We start from the raw sequence: 15,813 nt of genomic DNA, 5'->3' as shown, positions 1-15,813 counted from the left end.
GGACTGTAGGAGGAAGCCGGAGCTCCTGGAGGAAAACAACACAGACACGGGAAGAACATGCAAACTCCACACAGAAAGGACCCGGATCGCTCCACCTGGGAATTAAACCCCGGACCTTCTTGCTGTGAGGCGACATTGCTACCCTTCATACTACTGTAAAAAGCAGCATTTTAAACCACTATAAAGTATTACTTCTGTCTGGGTTTCGCTCAAACCCATCCATACATCTTCACCAACCGGTCACTGAAAAGGTGGGCAAAGATTTCAAGTACTTGTGGTTAACAAAGTGACTTTTCTAAGCTGCCTCACAGACCCACCTTTTCCAATAACCACCATAATCAAGTTAGGACCAACTGGAGGTATCGGACAGCTGAGCTCTCAGACTGGAAGGTTGAAGTATAACAGACCGGCTTGTTCTACTGTCGTGTGACCTTGTACTGTCATGTGCACCTTGTGTAAATGTTTACACAGACAATAAAAGTCTTATCTAGTCGTAAAAAAACACAGAAACTCAAACGTCTGGCATGAAGACAGAGCAAACAGACCACACGGGATTTATGTCAGGGAGGATCCACGTCGCCCCACCGGGCGGTTCTGTGAGAACTCGAGCAGGACTATGAAATAAAACCTGCTTTATCGCAGACGCTGCGGCGGAGATATCGGTCAGTAGTTGGAGTCGGGCCAGGCCAAACTGTCTTGCAGCTCGATGCTAGAACCTGAGAACGGTTCGTCCAGGGGTGCTCTGCATTTTCTTACCTTCGGAGATGAAGCAAGCGCTGTGTGATGTGAACAAACCAAAGTCAACATCCAGGAGTTCACAGAGAACTCCCATCTTCTCCTGTACAATGGTGCATTCAGACGTGGCTGAAGGTGATGTTTACTGAAGCCAAGCATCTCACACTCACACGCTGTCCTGACTAAACCATGAGCGATAAAGCCGTTAATCATGGACGCATTCCTGAGCATGAGGAGTTCAAATGCCAGAACATTCCTTTACAATTCTATTGATTGTTTTTTCAACATGAAGGCTTAGGATTGTTTGCTGATGTGGAGACGATGTAAGCACGGAAAGAACCAAATATTACAATATTAAAGACACCTGAACTGAATCTGGTTCTGATCTTTATGTCTTTATTTAAACTAAGCGCATTCAATGAACTTTTCTTTGTTTATTTGTAACACTAAACTGCAGTGACGTCTCACCAACTTCAAACGGCTTCTGATTTTTATCTCACTGCTGGAGTTTTTAAACACCGTGTCCACTCACTGTCCACTCTATTAGACGCTCCTACCTAGTCGGTCCACCTTGTATACGTAAAGTCAGAGACGATCGCTCATCTATTGCTGCTGTTTGAGTCGGTCATCTTCTAGACCTTCATCAGTGGGCACAGGATGCTGCCCACGGGGCGCTGTTGGCTGGATATTTGGTTGGTGGACTATTCTCAGTCCAGCAGTGACAGTGAGGTGTTTAAAAACTCCAGCAGCGCTGCTGTGTCTGATCCACTCATACCAGCACAACACACACTAACACACCACCACCATGGCAGTGCTGAGAATGATCCACCACCTAAATAATACCTGCTCTGTGGTGGTCCTGACCACTGAAGAACGGATAGACTACAGTCAGTAATTGTAGAACTACAAAGTGCTTCTATATGGTAAGTGGAGCTGATAAAATGGACAGTGAGTGTAGAAACAAGGAGGTGGTTTTAATGTTATGGCTGATTGGTGTAGGTATAATATGAACACACACACACACACACACACACACACACACACTACACAAAGCTATAATGTCACTTTTTATATGAATTCATCACTGTAACGTAACACATGCTCACACAGTGTCACATCGCACATCAGGATAAACACACTTAAACAAACTGGATACAAACCAACACTCACATTACACAATAACACACTCGTATCACAGAACACACCCTGGCATGATCAACTGTGAGCTAAGAGTACAAAAAGACACCCACCCGCATGGAAACAAGCTCAAACAGGACAAGATCAACAGGGCCGAGCAGTTACATTACAGAAGTCAAACAGCGCACAGTGAGTCATGAAAACATAAAGTAATGTTACTCATAACACCTAAAGATCTCTGTCCAGTGTTTAAAGACACAAGTACAATCACACTAAAGCATTAAAAGCAAAAAATCAAGTAATCCAGCATTTAAAGTAGGGTCGGGCGGTATGACGGTATTACGGTATACCGCGGTATTTAAAAATGTTGACGGTATTTTAAAAATGTGAAGCGCCAAATTTCTGCTTAAGGTCCACCTTGAAAACGGAGACTTTAAGACCTGCGCGCATCCACAGTAAGGGAGGGGCGGGAGCTGTAGGCGGTTGGAGCTCACTGATTGGTTGTGGGGGTGCTCACTTTTTGAGGCGATAACACAAAAGCTAAGGAGCTCTCTGCATGGGGTGTGTTCAAACACCTAGTGAGCTGCCTTGCTGTCTTACTGCCTACACAGGCAGCTGCCTCAGTAGAGAGGATTCTAGTAAGTCAATGACTTATTTTAAGGCAGGTTATTCGAACGTGCTACTTAGACAGCGATTCCGTCGAGTTTTGCTTGCTAAGCTAACAGTTAGTATCTTGCCATTCAAAACCATGGGATGGGGTGGCACAACGTGCTAGCATGTCGATATAACATCTCTTTGTACCGAATACAGTTACATTCACTGACAAGCCCGAACTTGCAAAAAAACACACATGTGCAAGTTTATACAATCTAATATTATCTGTGTGTGTGTGTGTGTGTGTGTCGCGCTCACTCTTCGCGATACTCGGATTTTGGATTTGAATTCCGACAATAAACAGCTTTTACTATGACTGATTAATTCCCCGTACTGATGTGAAGCAGAATTGGTGCATTACAGCCAATAAGAACGACGCAAAAATGAAAAGAACATAGAAAACATATACTGTATATAACGGTTCCCAGAGATGCGACTCGGTTAATTTGAAAGAGCCGTTCAATAGAATCGGATCGCTCGCGAACGACCCATTACTAACAGAGAGACGTCCGGTAATACCGTACACCGCGGTATTTTATGAAGACGGTATGGCGGTATGAAAATCGGCAATATCGCCCAACCGTAATTTAAAGTGATGTGGAAATCACAAGTAAAACTCCTGCATGATGCCAGCGTTTATTTTCATAGAGTATCTGAGCATTACTGAGTCAACAGGGTCAAAAACATGACAACATAATAAAAAACTACAAACGTCGTCTCCTTTGTGATACACGTTGAAGGTTATTGTACTATTTTGGTACCGTACAGTAGGACTGTATTGTAACTTGTGGTCTGCTAACACCCTGAGGTATCACGCCTGAGGTTTAGGAGAATACAAAGGCGTCTATCCAGGCATTGAATTCTCGAACCTCTGTCCCTGAACTGCTTTGTTAATTTCACCAGTAAAGGATGAAACAGAAGCGCATTTTAAGCACAGTATCTCCTCTATAAGAACGTCCAGCACTTAGATGTAGGATAACACAGAGGGACGACTTAAGAATAATCTGGTGTAATTATGTCTGTAAGATACACACTTATTACTTAGTGGCGGAGGCTGTAAATAGCACGCTTGTGTAACGGAGAATAATTATAGAAGAAAACTACAAAGAAGAGTCGTGCCACATGAATGAAGCGCGAGGTGAAGCCTCGCACCTCAAGAAAGTAAAGGAACCCAGGTGCAAAACTGCCTGACCAAGGTAGAACAATACTGTGACTAAAAGCCATGAACAATAAATTATGATCGCAAATAAAACTGAAGTGAGTAGTGGTTATCACAGTATGACAGGCTGCTCCGAGCGTCTACGACAACTAGATAGGAAACCCTCAGAACCAGCCAGGACTGGTGATGCACAAGCGGCATCCCAACTCCACCAAGTACGTGCATAACATGGATTAATGGGTGGTGTCTGCTCCAGAAGTGGGACATCATGCCGCCTTTGAGGCAATCCATTTTCCTAGGGTATGCCCCGAAAACACAGCAACACTGGGTGAGTTCCCAGAAAGAAATGTGGGTGCTGGCATCACACTAACTGAGCAGCCCGGCATCACGTTTTCAGAAACAAGCAGATTTACCAGACAGAGGAACTGGCAAATCTAAGAGGGAGAAACTGTGATACATACAAAAACTCTCACCTGGAGCGAACTAACACTCACGAGGCGCAGCTGATTGTCAATGATCTATGCCTCCGTGCCCCCTCTGCCGGCCAAAATGGCAACACAGAAAACTGCACCTCTTAACACGGCTCACTGCTCTTGGTTCTGGTTCAGTTCTGACGTGAATCACTGAATTATAAAAAACATGATGAAGCGCCCAGGTGGCGCAGCGGGATATTCCGCTAGCACACCAGCACCGGGTTTCTGAACTCCCCGGTTCGAAACTCGGTGTTGCCACCGGTCGGCTGGGCGCCATCTGGCGGGCATAATTGGCAGTGCCTGCGGCAGATACTAATTGGCCGCCGTATCCGCAGGATGGGGGCCGGACTATGTGTGGGTGGGTGGGTCTTCATACGCTGTGTAAAGACCCTGATTGGTCTCAGCACTTCCTTCCAGCAGATGAAGAAGGAAAGCATGATGTCTTCTTCTCTAATTACATCCTGCAGAGTTTTGATTGATTTCTGTGAGTCGATACAGTGAGGCCTCGTCTTACTTAATTCCTGTCACATGGCTTTATTGACCTACAGAAATTCTACACTCATGATGGACGTTCATGATTAAGTTGAGGAGTGAAAGCTGTGACCGCATGGACATGTGCGTCATTATTAATAAGCTTTATAAAACAGGATGATCTGTCAGGAATATAAAGGCTACTGTAATCTACCAATCTATTCCAGACAGGAACACAAATTTTACTGAGTTCTTTTAACTGATAACCAATATGCTCATAATTTCCCATCAAAAATACATAGTAAACAGTAAGATAAACACAAACGCCGTGAGCAGAACCAGTTCAGCTCAACCAGTTCAGCAGAGTAGGTAGTGAACTGTAACTAAACTAACTAATCATAATTAATATATATGCAGCTGGCATATTAACACTCTCTGACATTACTATCATTATTATAAGATTGTAATCAGAGTTTCTACCTTCATACTAAAGCATGATGCAAAATATCCACATCATTACACACAGATCCACGTGTGCGGAGATTAACATACAGTCAGACTCCATACCGACACAAAACAGCTTTACTGTTTGTGATTTTAATGTCTGTTGCATTTTTCCCCTAATTCCATCCTGATCTAGTCATATCCAAATACCCGAATGCATTACGCTGCACCTTTACTGATGTTGACCTCCACTCCTAACCGAGGAGAGTCGTGACTAACACACGGCTACTAACTCCGACACGTGTGCAGTACCGACTGCGTCTTTTCACCTACACCAGACGGGTTTATATGTGGACCAGCTTTTGTGCACGGAGAGACACACCCGGATTCCATTACACCTCCCTACGAACGAGCCAATCATTGTTCGTGTAAGCGCCCAGCCTGTCGGTAGCAGAGCTGAGATTCGAACCGACGAGTCAGCTCTGGTGTGCTAGGGTATTTTATTAACAGGGTCTAATAGTTTTTTTGTTATTTATATTATAGAAACACATAAATAAGTTTACCGGTCTGGGCTAGAAACTTCAAATCAGGATGTACACAGAGCTGACGTATGCATACTGAGGGTGGGTTGTGGTTAGGGTGGCCACATTCATAGTCACAAAAAGGAGGACATTACACCCCCAAAAGGAGGACGTCATACCAGGAACTGGGGGACATGATACTGCAACACACAGAATGAAATCATAACCCGTATAACAGAGTTTTTGACAAATTTAAGCAGGAATTCTATAACAAATGACTGTTTTACTCACCAAATGTTGTGTCTACTTTTGATATTTAAGTCTGTTCCTCGCTGCCTCTGAAAAGTTTACTATTGGCCAGGAATTTGTGGTACTAATTGACTCAGGTAGAAGTGTATGCAGAACAGAGCGAGCGGGCGAAATTCAACCACCCAATCACAGACTAGCATTTAGAGGGCGGACCTTCTGCGATTGGCCAGTGGTAGCACTATAAGCAGTCAAATGAGGCTGTTAAACCAATGAAATACAAAGCATTTGTTTTGACATGTACCTGAGCCAATGACAGATAATATTGATAAAAAATGTAACCAGTTCACTCCAAAAGGAGGATTTTAAGTGTCCGTCCTAGCGTTGCATGGGCGGAGGACTGGCAGCTGAAAAACCGGACTGTCCGACCTAAAGCTGGACGGCTGGCCAACCTAGTTGTGTTGCATTTCAAATCAGTGTTCTTTCACTGGACAGACTGCAGCTCGGCTCTCATTAGTAAACAAACATCAGTTTGAAATTCATTTAAAGAACGTTTTTAACCAACAGCATTAATCAAACAACGACTTCTTTGTTGATTATGAGTTAAACGGTTTATCATTGACATCCCTAGTTCCAGAGCTTGTTATACTAATATACAGTGGAGGCACCGAGACACTTCCCTGTGCATCCCAAAATCCCGTACAGTGCAGGATCAGACACACAAAGACCTGCTTAGTGGTCCATGTGATCAGGTTTCAGGGCTGCAGGTGCTTAGTGTAAAACTGACAGAGAGAGAGAGTAAGAGAGTAGCCGTAAAGCCTGTGTGACCCAGTGTACAGTACATGAACTACATTCTCTCTCACTGAGAGTGAAAGTGTGGACGCTCTGGAGTCTGAGGCGTGTACAGTAAAGTCACTCCAGGCCGAGTGTCTGGTTTGTGTACACTTTTCGAACCGAACTAGTGGACTGAGGTGACCCCCGAACGCATAAATCCCCGGCACTGTCTCTCTCTCCCAGCGTCTCTTTCTGTCTGTCTCTATTCTCACACTCTCTTCCACTACAGCGGACCTTCTGTATTGCTTTTTCCTCTCTTCTGTGTCCTTACATACAGTTTACAGCGCCGAACGACACCCAGATCTGTTCACAGGTACACTAAATGGACAAAAGTATTGGGACACCCTTTCTAATGGCTGCAAATGTCGGCTGTATGAACATTAATTGAACAATGTTGGTTATTGGTGTTATTGGAGTGCTTCATCATTAACATTACATTCACATTTTCAGCATTTGGGAGACGCTTTTGTCTAAAGTACTGTACAGTACTGTGACAGTATGTTGTCTAAGCAATTGAGGGTTAAGGGCCTTGCTCAAGGGCCCAACAGTGGCTGCATGGAATGAGCTGGGATTTAATCTCTCAACCTTTTAATAACCCTGATAGCCCAAAGCTCTACCCACTAGGATACCAGTGTCCCATTAACACTCCTAGTTGAAATATAAAACAGAATTAAGGTATTACACCAGTAGTAAGAAGGCTATTTTGTGAACTGGTACTTTGGAGGTGGTTTATATATGTGCAGGTAGTTTTCCCCACCCCCATAACCACCCCCACCATCAACACCATCATCACTGTCACCACCACCGTCACCATTACCACCACCCACACTGGACGCATTAATTGACCTTGAGTTTTTTTTTACAGTATGTCTGCCTTGAACAACAGGCTCTGTGTGTCTTCCTTTGTATATAGAGCAACATGCTTTATACACACACACACACACACACCTTTACAGAGAATGTGTGTGATACTGGATTATGGTGTGTGATGATGCTGATGATAACAAAGATGGGGACAGATGTAAGCCGCGTATGTGCAGCAGACAACAAAGCAGCTCCAGTCCTGTACGACCTTACCTGGGGTGATGAGAATGTGTGCGTGTGTGTGTGTGGGCTGAAGAATATAGATATGGGTGCTAGAGAGGACACAGTAGAGGAAGGGGGTTGGGGATATTTTGTATGTGCAAGTTTATGCGTGTGTGTGTGTGAGTGTGTGCATTTTGGGGGAGGGTTGTGCATTGATGGACAAAACACTGAGGCAGAAGCAAGAAGTCACTAGCCTGAGGGGGTGAGAGACAGGCAGAGAGAATGAGAGAGAGAGAGAGAGAGAGAGAGAGAGAGATGTGAGCTCATATGTTCTGGTATGTAAGAATGTGTGTGCTAGACATGACAAATTAAAGGAAAGTCCTGAACATAAGGAGTGCGAACGCCTGTATGGGGTGTTTCGTTTGCATGGTTTGGGTCCACTTGCCCCCCTCGTAGGTCTGATCATTTTACGTCTGTGATTGCTCATTTTATACTGATGGGAATGATCTCCTTCAGGATGACAATGCCCCCATCTAATTGCATGGGGGTCACTGATGGTTTGGTAAGTGCAGGAATGACGTAAATCATATACTTTGACCTTTGCAGTCACCGGATCTCAACCCAACTGTCCTCCTGACAACATTACAATCGTTATTAAAAGGTAACGATGCATAATAAGATCGTAATCAGAATTTACCCACAAACAGCTTCACAGATTGTGATTTGAATCTTTAAAAATTTATTTGTCAGGTATTTATATTATATAAATGTATAAATGAGTTTTCCTGTCTGGCTTAGAAACTCCAAACCTGACTAGACACAGAGATGACGCATGCATACTGAGGCTGGGACGGGGTGCGTTTCAACTCGGTCGGTATATTAAAGCTCCTCCTGCCAACATTAGTGTCGTTATTATAAGATCATAATCAGAGTTTCTACCTTCATACTGAAGCATGATGCAAAATATCCACATCATTACACACAGATCCACATGTCAGACTCCATACTGACACAAAAACACTTCACTGTTTGTGATTGTAATCTATAATAGGTTCTATGTCCGGTATTTATATTACATAAATGTATAAATATGTTTTCCTGTCTGGGTTAGAAACTCCAAACCTGTCTGGACACAGAGCTGACGCATGCATACTGAGGGTGGGTTGGGGTGCATTTCAAATTGGTCGGTATATTAATCATTAATCAGCTCCTGACAACATTAGTGCCGTTATTATAAAATGATAATTTCTACCTTCATACTGAAGAACGATGCAAAATATCCACATCATTACACACAGATCCATATGTCAGACTCCATACTGACACAAAAACGCTTCACGGTTCTTTATCAGGTATTTATATTATATAAATGTATAAATAAGTTTTCCTGTCTGGACACAGAACTGACGCATGCATACTGAGGGTGGGTCGGGGTGCGTTTCAAATCGGTCGGTATATTAAAGCTCCTTTGGGCGACATTAGTGCCGTTATTATAAGATCATAATCAGAGTTTCTACCTTCATACTGAAGCATGATGCAAAATATCCACATCATTACACACAGATCCACGTGTTTACCATACAGTCAGACTCCATACTGACTACTGACACAAAACAGCTTCACTGTTTGTGATTTTAATGTTTAATATTATATAAAGAGGATAATATCTAGGATATGAGGACAAAAATTCAGTTCCATGTAGCCAGCCAGAGACATTGTGTACCAGTCAAACAATTATTAAACACCAATTAACATCTAGTACGGCTCTAGATTAGTTCAGGGAATCTCATTGTTCTACCTGTGACTCACTGAGCATAAACTTGCAACCTGCACTTCTATACAACATGTCCATAACTCTTCTGTATTAATGTAAATATGTGTCCCGCTGGAGGTGCTTGGTTGGCACGGCGGTTTTAGCTGTACTGTTGACCAGTCGAGCTGTGTCTGAGGGAGGGTGGCCAAAGCCCTGCGATAGATCAGCACCCTGTTTGTGCCCAGTGATTCCCTGTGAAATCTGAAACTGCAAAACTGACCAGGATAAAGCAGCTGATGAAAATGAAGCCAAAAAATGTGTCCCACTGGGGTGGCTTTGGGCCCATGTGGTGTCCCGATTCAGTCCAGCTGATAAAGTTAAGAACAACTGCTGTAGTGTGTGTGATATGAAGGAGCCTTTATATCGTAAAGGTCACCATCAAGTGCTGTTTGGCTAGAAGCAAGAAAACAGCAAACACAGAGGCCACAAACAGTGTGTGTGTGTGTGTGTGTGTGTGTGTGTGTGTTTACCTACAGTTACACTATCTGATGTGTTTTAAACTGACAAAGTTCCTCTGACTCCAGAAGCAGAAATAAACGATGAGAGTGAATCCGACATCTAAACTATTCCGTCCTGCTTCTGTAAATGTGTACAGTGCTTAATTTCCTGCTGTGCCTATAATTACCCACATACCCCTGGGAGACGAGTGGGAATTTAACCAGGGATTTAACCCATTATGACACACCCTGTTTGTCTATGCAAGGCCTTTAAAAGTTGTGCTGCTTCGTGCCACAGAACAGGATGCGCCAACGGCACAACGGTCTGAATGTAAATTTACTTAAAGTAAAGGTTACTACTTAAAGGTTTACTTAAAGGTTTGTTTTTCTTGTCAATGACGTGGTCAAGCAGGCAACCCACGGACTGGCACTGCCAGGCTACAATATTAATAGATAAGGGCTTTTTTTTGCACCCGTGGTCCCCTTTATATGCAAGAAATAAACTACGGCTTTCAGGTAATGCAGCAGTTTATTATGGTAGTCCATCACAGCTAAGATTCGAACCTGGATCTGTTGTATTGTAAAGCTCACTCGGTGTTACACATCAGGAGCCAACGAACAAACAGGAGCACAAACTGAAATATCAACCAAATAGAGCTAGGACCCAGAATGCCTTCTTGGTGGACCGGGTTTCCCAGAATCACTGGACGCAATGCAATAACACATCCAGGGGTCTCAGCTGTCATACCTAGACATAGCCAATCATCTGTATATGGACACCTGACTGGCCAGCAGCACCACTGGGGTTTCTAACCCCTAATAAATCGTCTCTAGTGCCGATTGTCCATCACCTCTAGTCCATCAACGCTGAGATTTGAACCTGGATCTACTGCATTGTAAAGCTCACTTGTTGTTAACCTCACTCACACTCACTCACTTTCTTAACCGCTTATCCAATCAGGGTCGCAGGGGTGTGCTGGAGCCTATCCCAGCTTTTCAATGGGCGCAAGGCACACAGTAACACCCTGGACAGGGCGCCAGTCCATCGTAGGGCAGACACACATACACACACACACATTCTCCAATTAACCTGACTCCATGTCTTTGGACTGTGGGAGGAAACCGGAGCTCCCGGAGGAAACCCACGCAGACACGGGGAGAACATGCAAACGCCACACAGAAAGGACCCAGACCAGGACCTTCTTGCTGTGACGTGACAGTGCTACCCACCGAGCCACCGTGCCGCCCTAGTCTGTATGAAATTATATTTAAATAGAAAACGAGGCTTAGTTTTGGGTGTATACTCAGTGTTTATGTAAAGGTTAGCAGATGGGTTAAAGTCTGTCTGCAGCGGCACCACAGTGTCTGGCTTATTAAATATTAAAGCCAGACTAGAATTTTGTTACAGGATCAACCAAAGCCTCACATTTATTTACAGCCCTAATGGTGATTTAGTAGATTAGACATGATAGCGTTAGTGTGAAGGTCAAATGAAGAGCGTGAGTGACATGACCTCTACTGATGTTTAATCTTCTCATAAAAAAAGAGATTTCCATAGATTACACTGCAGTAGGTGTGTTTAATCTGATCCCACTGCAGGACATCCTGTTCCCCCCCACGGAATATGGAAAATAGATCCGCCTGGTACTGAGATCTTCCTTTATTTACACACACACGCACACACACGCACACACACACACACACACACATGTAAAGAAGCTCAGTGTTTATCCTCAATTTGTTTTTCATCCAAATTATTCCAACAACTTCAAACATTCTGTCAGATCTCTGGACAGACATGACTGGCTGTGTCTGAAGGTGGGAGGGTGTGTAAACTCAGCAGAGATTCAAACTCTAAACCGCCCACAGGTCTGAATAAATGGGTAAATGCGTGTTACCCTGGAATAGATTTGCACCCTGACCAAGTGCCTGTGTTTTTTGACCAGGAGGTTATGGAGCAGCGTCACAGTGTTCTTGTTCCTCTATATAGTTTCCACTGGGTCAAACTGTGGTCAGAGCACATTGACGGAAAATACACTTTCATTACCTGTTATCTACTGTACATTAGCCTTGTGTTTAGCATGTAAAGCTAAAAACACACTTCTGCTTAAAGCAAAGGAGTAAAGCAGCGTATCTGACCGAACCCAAACCCAAACCCAAACAGAGTGGCACCGCTGGTCTGGCACCGCTGGTCTGGCACCGCAGTACAGCTCGGAATGACACTAAACCCAGCATTATAATAAAGACAGACAGACCCCCCCGCGACCCTGACTGGATTAGCGGTTAAGAAAGTGAGTGAGCGAGTGTTTCAGCCACAACAGTTGCTTCCAGGTGTAATAAATCTTACATAAATAAGTTATATAAGGGACATTCTATGCTTCCAACTTTGTAGCAACAGTTTAGGGAAGATCCTTTCCTCATCCAGCATGACTGCACCCCTGTGCACAAAGCAAGCTCTATAAAGACAAGAAGGAAATCTAAGTGGAAAGTGAAAGCAACTCCAGTGTCCTGCTCAGCCTCACTGAACAGCTCTGAGACACAAATTCCTCGGTGGCTCGGTGGGTAGTGCTGTCGCCTCACAGCAAGAAGGTCCTGGTCTGGGTCCTCTCTGTGTGGAGTTCGCATGTTCTCCCCATGTGTGCCCTGCGATGGACTGGCGCCGTCCGAGTCCAGGGTGTTACCGTGTGCCTTGCGCCCATTGAAAAGCTGGGATAGGCTCCAGCACCCCCCCCCCCCCCAGTTATATAAGGGAGATTCTATGCTCCCAACTTTGTAACAACAGTTTATTCCAGCATGACCGCACCCCTGCGCACAAAGCAACATCTATAAAGACATGAAGGAAATCTAGGCACAGGGCCTGACCTCAGCCTCACTGAACAGCTCTGGAATGAACTGGAACATCAACTGAGACTTTCACAGGCACAAATTCCCACAGACATACTTCAAATCCTTGTGAGAGGCCTGTTGTTATAGCTGAAAAAGTCACACACAGGTCGCTCTATTTTAATACTGTTTGTTTTTGAAAAGCGATGATCAGGTGTCCGAATACTTTTGGCTCTGTGGTGTGTGTATGTGGTTCAGCCCTCATCAGCCGTCGGACTGACCGCGTGCCGCATGAAAGAGAGCAGCTGTGTGGATGAAGCACAACACACACCAGTTATTCCACCCCCACACCGTGACAAGGCCAGTAATTACAAAACGACAGAAATCCCTGAAACGATAGACACGCACACGCAGCAATACCAGCAAAGATACAGAATATAGCTACGACCCAGAATGCCTTGCAGCACTGTAGTCAAACTGTGCCTGTTTCTTGCAGCCCGGCTTCCCTAGAATCACTGGACGCAATGCAATAACACATCCGGGGGCCTCAGCCATCATACCAAGACATTGTCTGTATATAGACGCCCGACTGGCCGACAGCACTGCTGGACTTTCGAACCCTGGATCCCAGCAGTAGTGGGCGAGCTTCAGCTAGAGAGCATCTGATCCCTAAAGAACGTTAATGCAGGATCAGGATGTCACATGTGCATGCTAATGTGTGCAAAACAAGCTAAATGATAAAAATTAGTTTATTTTGTGACCCCTGACCTTGTGATCGACTGTGGCATTAGTGCTGACCTGACCTGTCACCTGACTGACCTAATGAGAGTGTTAGTACACCAAACACACACTGATTAACATGCCTGTCCACTAACCACTTTTATTTCACACACACACACACACACACACACACACAAAAATTGAGTCATTTTCATCAGCCGCTCAAACACTGGGCGCCAGGCCATCGCAACTGCAGGACTGCCCCGACACGCTGGCAGAAGAGGGCGGAGACTATCGCACACAGTCGTTAGTGCATCTTTATACCCGCCTGCGGTGGAATCTAATGGAGAGGTGTGTTGCATTCGGAGAGACACGCTAAGCACTCCAGGTCATCCATCACTAGCGCACATGGCTCGACCAAATAGCAGAGGGCGCAAATGTAAAGCGGCAATGGATTTGATCCGAATTCCTGCCTGTATGAGCGCCCGGCCAGGTCGATAGCACCATCTGAGAATCAAACTTGAGAGATATAGGTCTTATTAGAGCGCTGCACCACCTGAGTCCCTTAAACAAGCTGTTTAATCCACAGCAGTGTTTAAAGCCTCAAAACTGCGCCCAGTGTGATATATTGTGATATATTGTGATATATTGTGTGATATATTGTGTGATATATTGTGTGATATATTGTGATATATTGTGATATATTGTGTGATATATTGTGATATATTGTGATATATTGTGATATATTGTGTGATATATTGTGTGATATATTGTGTGATATATTGTGTGATATATTGTGTGATATATTGTGTGATATATTGTGATATACTGTGATATATTGTGTGATATATTGTGATATATTGTGTGATATATTGTGTGATATATTGTGATATACTGTGATATATTGTGTGATATATTGTGATATATTGTGTGATATATTGTGTGATATATTGTGATATACTGTGATATATTGTGTGATATATTGTGTGATATATTGTGTGATATATTGTGTGATATATTGTGATATATTGTGTGATATATTGTGTGATATATTGTGTGATATATTGTGTGATATATTGTGTGATATATTGTGTGATATATTGTGTGATATATTGTGATATATTGTGTGATATATTGTGTGATATATTGTGATATATTGTGATATATTGTGTGATATATTGTGTGATATATTGTGTGATATATTGTGTGATATATTGTGATATAATGTGGAACTCACCAGCTCGTCCAGGTTGCGCATGTCACACAGGACTCTTTTCTGCTGCTGCCAGCTGTTGATGAGCTCTGGTTCAGACCCCGCGGTGCTCTTCTCGCGAACGAACGTCCTGCTCGGCTTTCCCGGGTTCTCCTGCAGCTTCTCCTGGTCCCGTATCTCCTCCTCGATCTCCTCCTCCAGCTGCACCAACATGGGGGCGAGCATGCCGAACTTGGCGCCGCGCCGCGCCACCTCCAGCAGGCACAGCACAAAGTTCTTTTCGTTGCAGCGCTCCACCAGGTCGTTGGTTTCGAACATGAGGACGTCTTTGATGTGCAGCTCGTGCCGGCACCAGCCGATGAAGTTGGACACGTTGTCGCGCGCCAAGAACGACCCGGGCACGACGTTCCGCGACTGGAAGGCCACGTCTCGCCGGGGGGCGAGGAGCTGCCGGGCCGCGTTCGGGTGCTGCGCGAGGAAATCGAGTGCCGCCCGGTTGACGTTGTTGGCATGGCGGCAGAGCGAGCAGCCCGTCTCCAGGCCCTCCATGAAGGAGTCGACTGTGATGTCCAGGTCGTAAAGGGTGTTCAGCCATTCGGCTAAGTCCTCCTTCATGGCGTAAAGGTACTCCTCGCTGGATTTGAACGGCCTGATGCTTTTGGAAGCGGCGCTCTGGATGTTGCTCTGATCAGCCATGTTGGGGAAAAGGTCAGTGGGTCAGTGCTGGCTCGATAGGTGTGGGTGTGCCTGCAGGAACCAGGCTGAAGATACCAACATTACTGAGTGAGAGCCAAATCAGACCCAACAGAAGAAGCAGTACAATTTGGGATCCCATACAGCTGTAGAGCATCCAGATGTGTGAAAGATCCGTAACTTATTTAAAGACCACATTGTGATTTCTCGTGCTCCTGTGGGACAAAAAATAATCATTATTAATTTATTAATTCATTATTAAAAACTCTTGGATGGTTTGATTTATGTTTTGGGTAAATTCAGGGTCGTGGTGGGTCCAGTTCCCTAGAAATCACTGAGGACAACACAGTAGCAAGCCCAGGACAGAATGCCAATCCATCACAGGGTCTTAGACACCTCCTCCCACAGTCACAG

At 44.5% G+C, this 15,813-nt stretch overlaps 1 protein-coding gene across 1 annotated transcript in view; it reads right to left on the bottom strand.

Moving 5' to 3' along the window:
• Positions 1-15,560, bottom strand: part of gas2l1 (growth arrest-specific 2 like 1) — a 34,447-nt gene extending 18,887 nt beyond the window's left edge. The window contains exon 1 of the mRNA XM_063017933.1: positions 14,731-15,560. Coding sequence (XP_062874003.1) covers positions 14,731-15,402 — 672 coding nt within the window. The 5' untranslated portion in view covers positions 15,403-15,560. The remainder of the gene's footprint in view (positions 1-14,730) is intronic.
• Between the last annotated feature and the right edge of the window lie 253 nt (positions 15,561-15,813).

This window comes from Trichomycterus rosablanca, chromosome 21 (genome assembly GCF_030014385.1).
Source record: "Trichomycterus rosablanca isolate fTriRos1 chromosome 21, fTriRos1.hap1, whole genome shotgun sequence".
In the NCBI taxonomy this organism is placed as follows: Eukaryota; Metazoa; Chordata; class Actinopteri; order Siluriformes; family Trichomycteridae; genus Trichomycterus; species Trichomycterus rosablanca.
The sequence above is the reverse complement of the archived record's forward strand: the minus strand, read 5'-3'. Positions and strand labels throughout refer to the sequence as shown.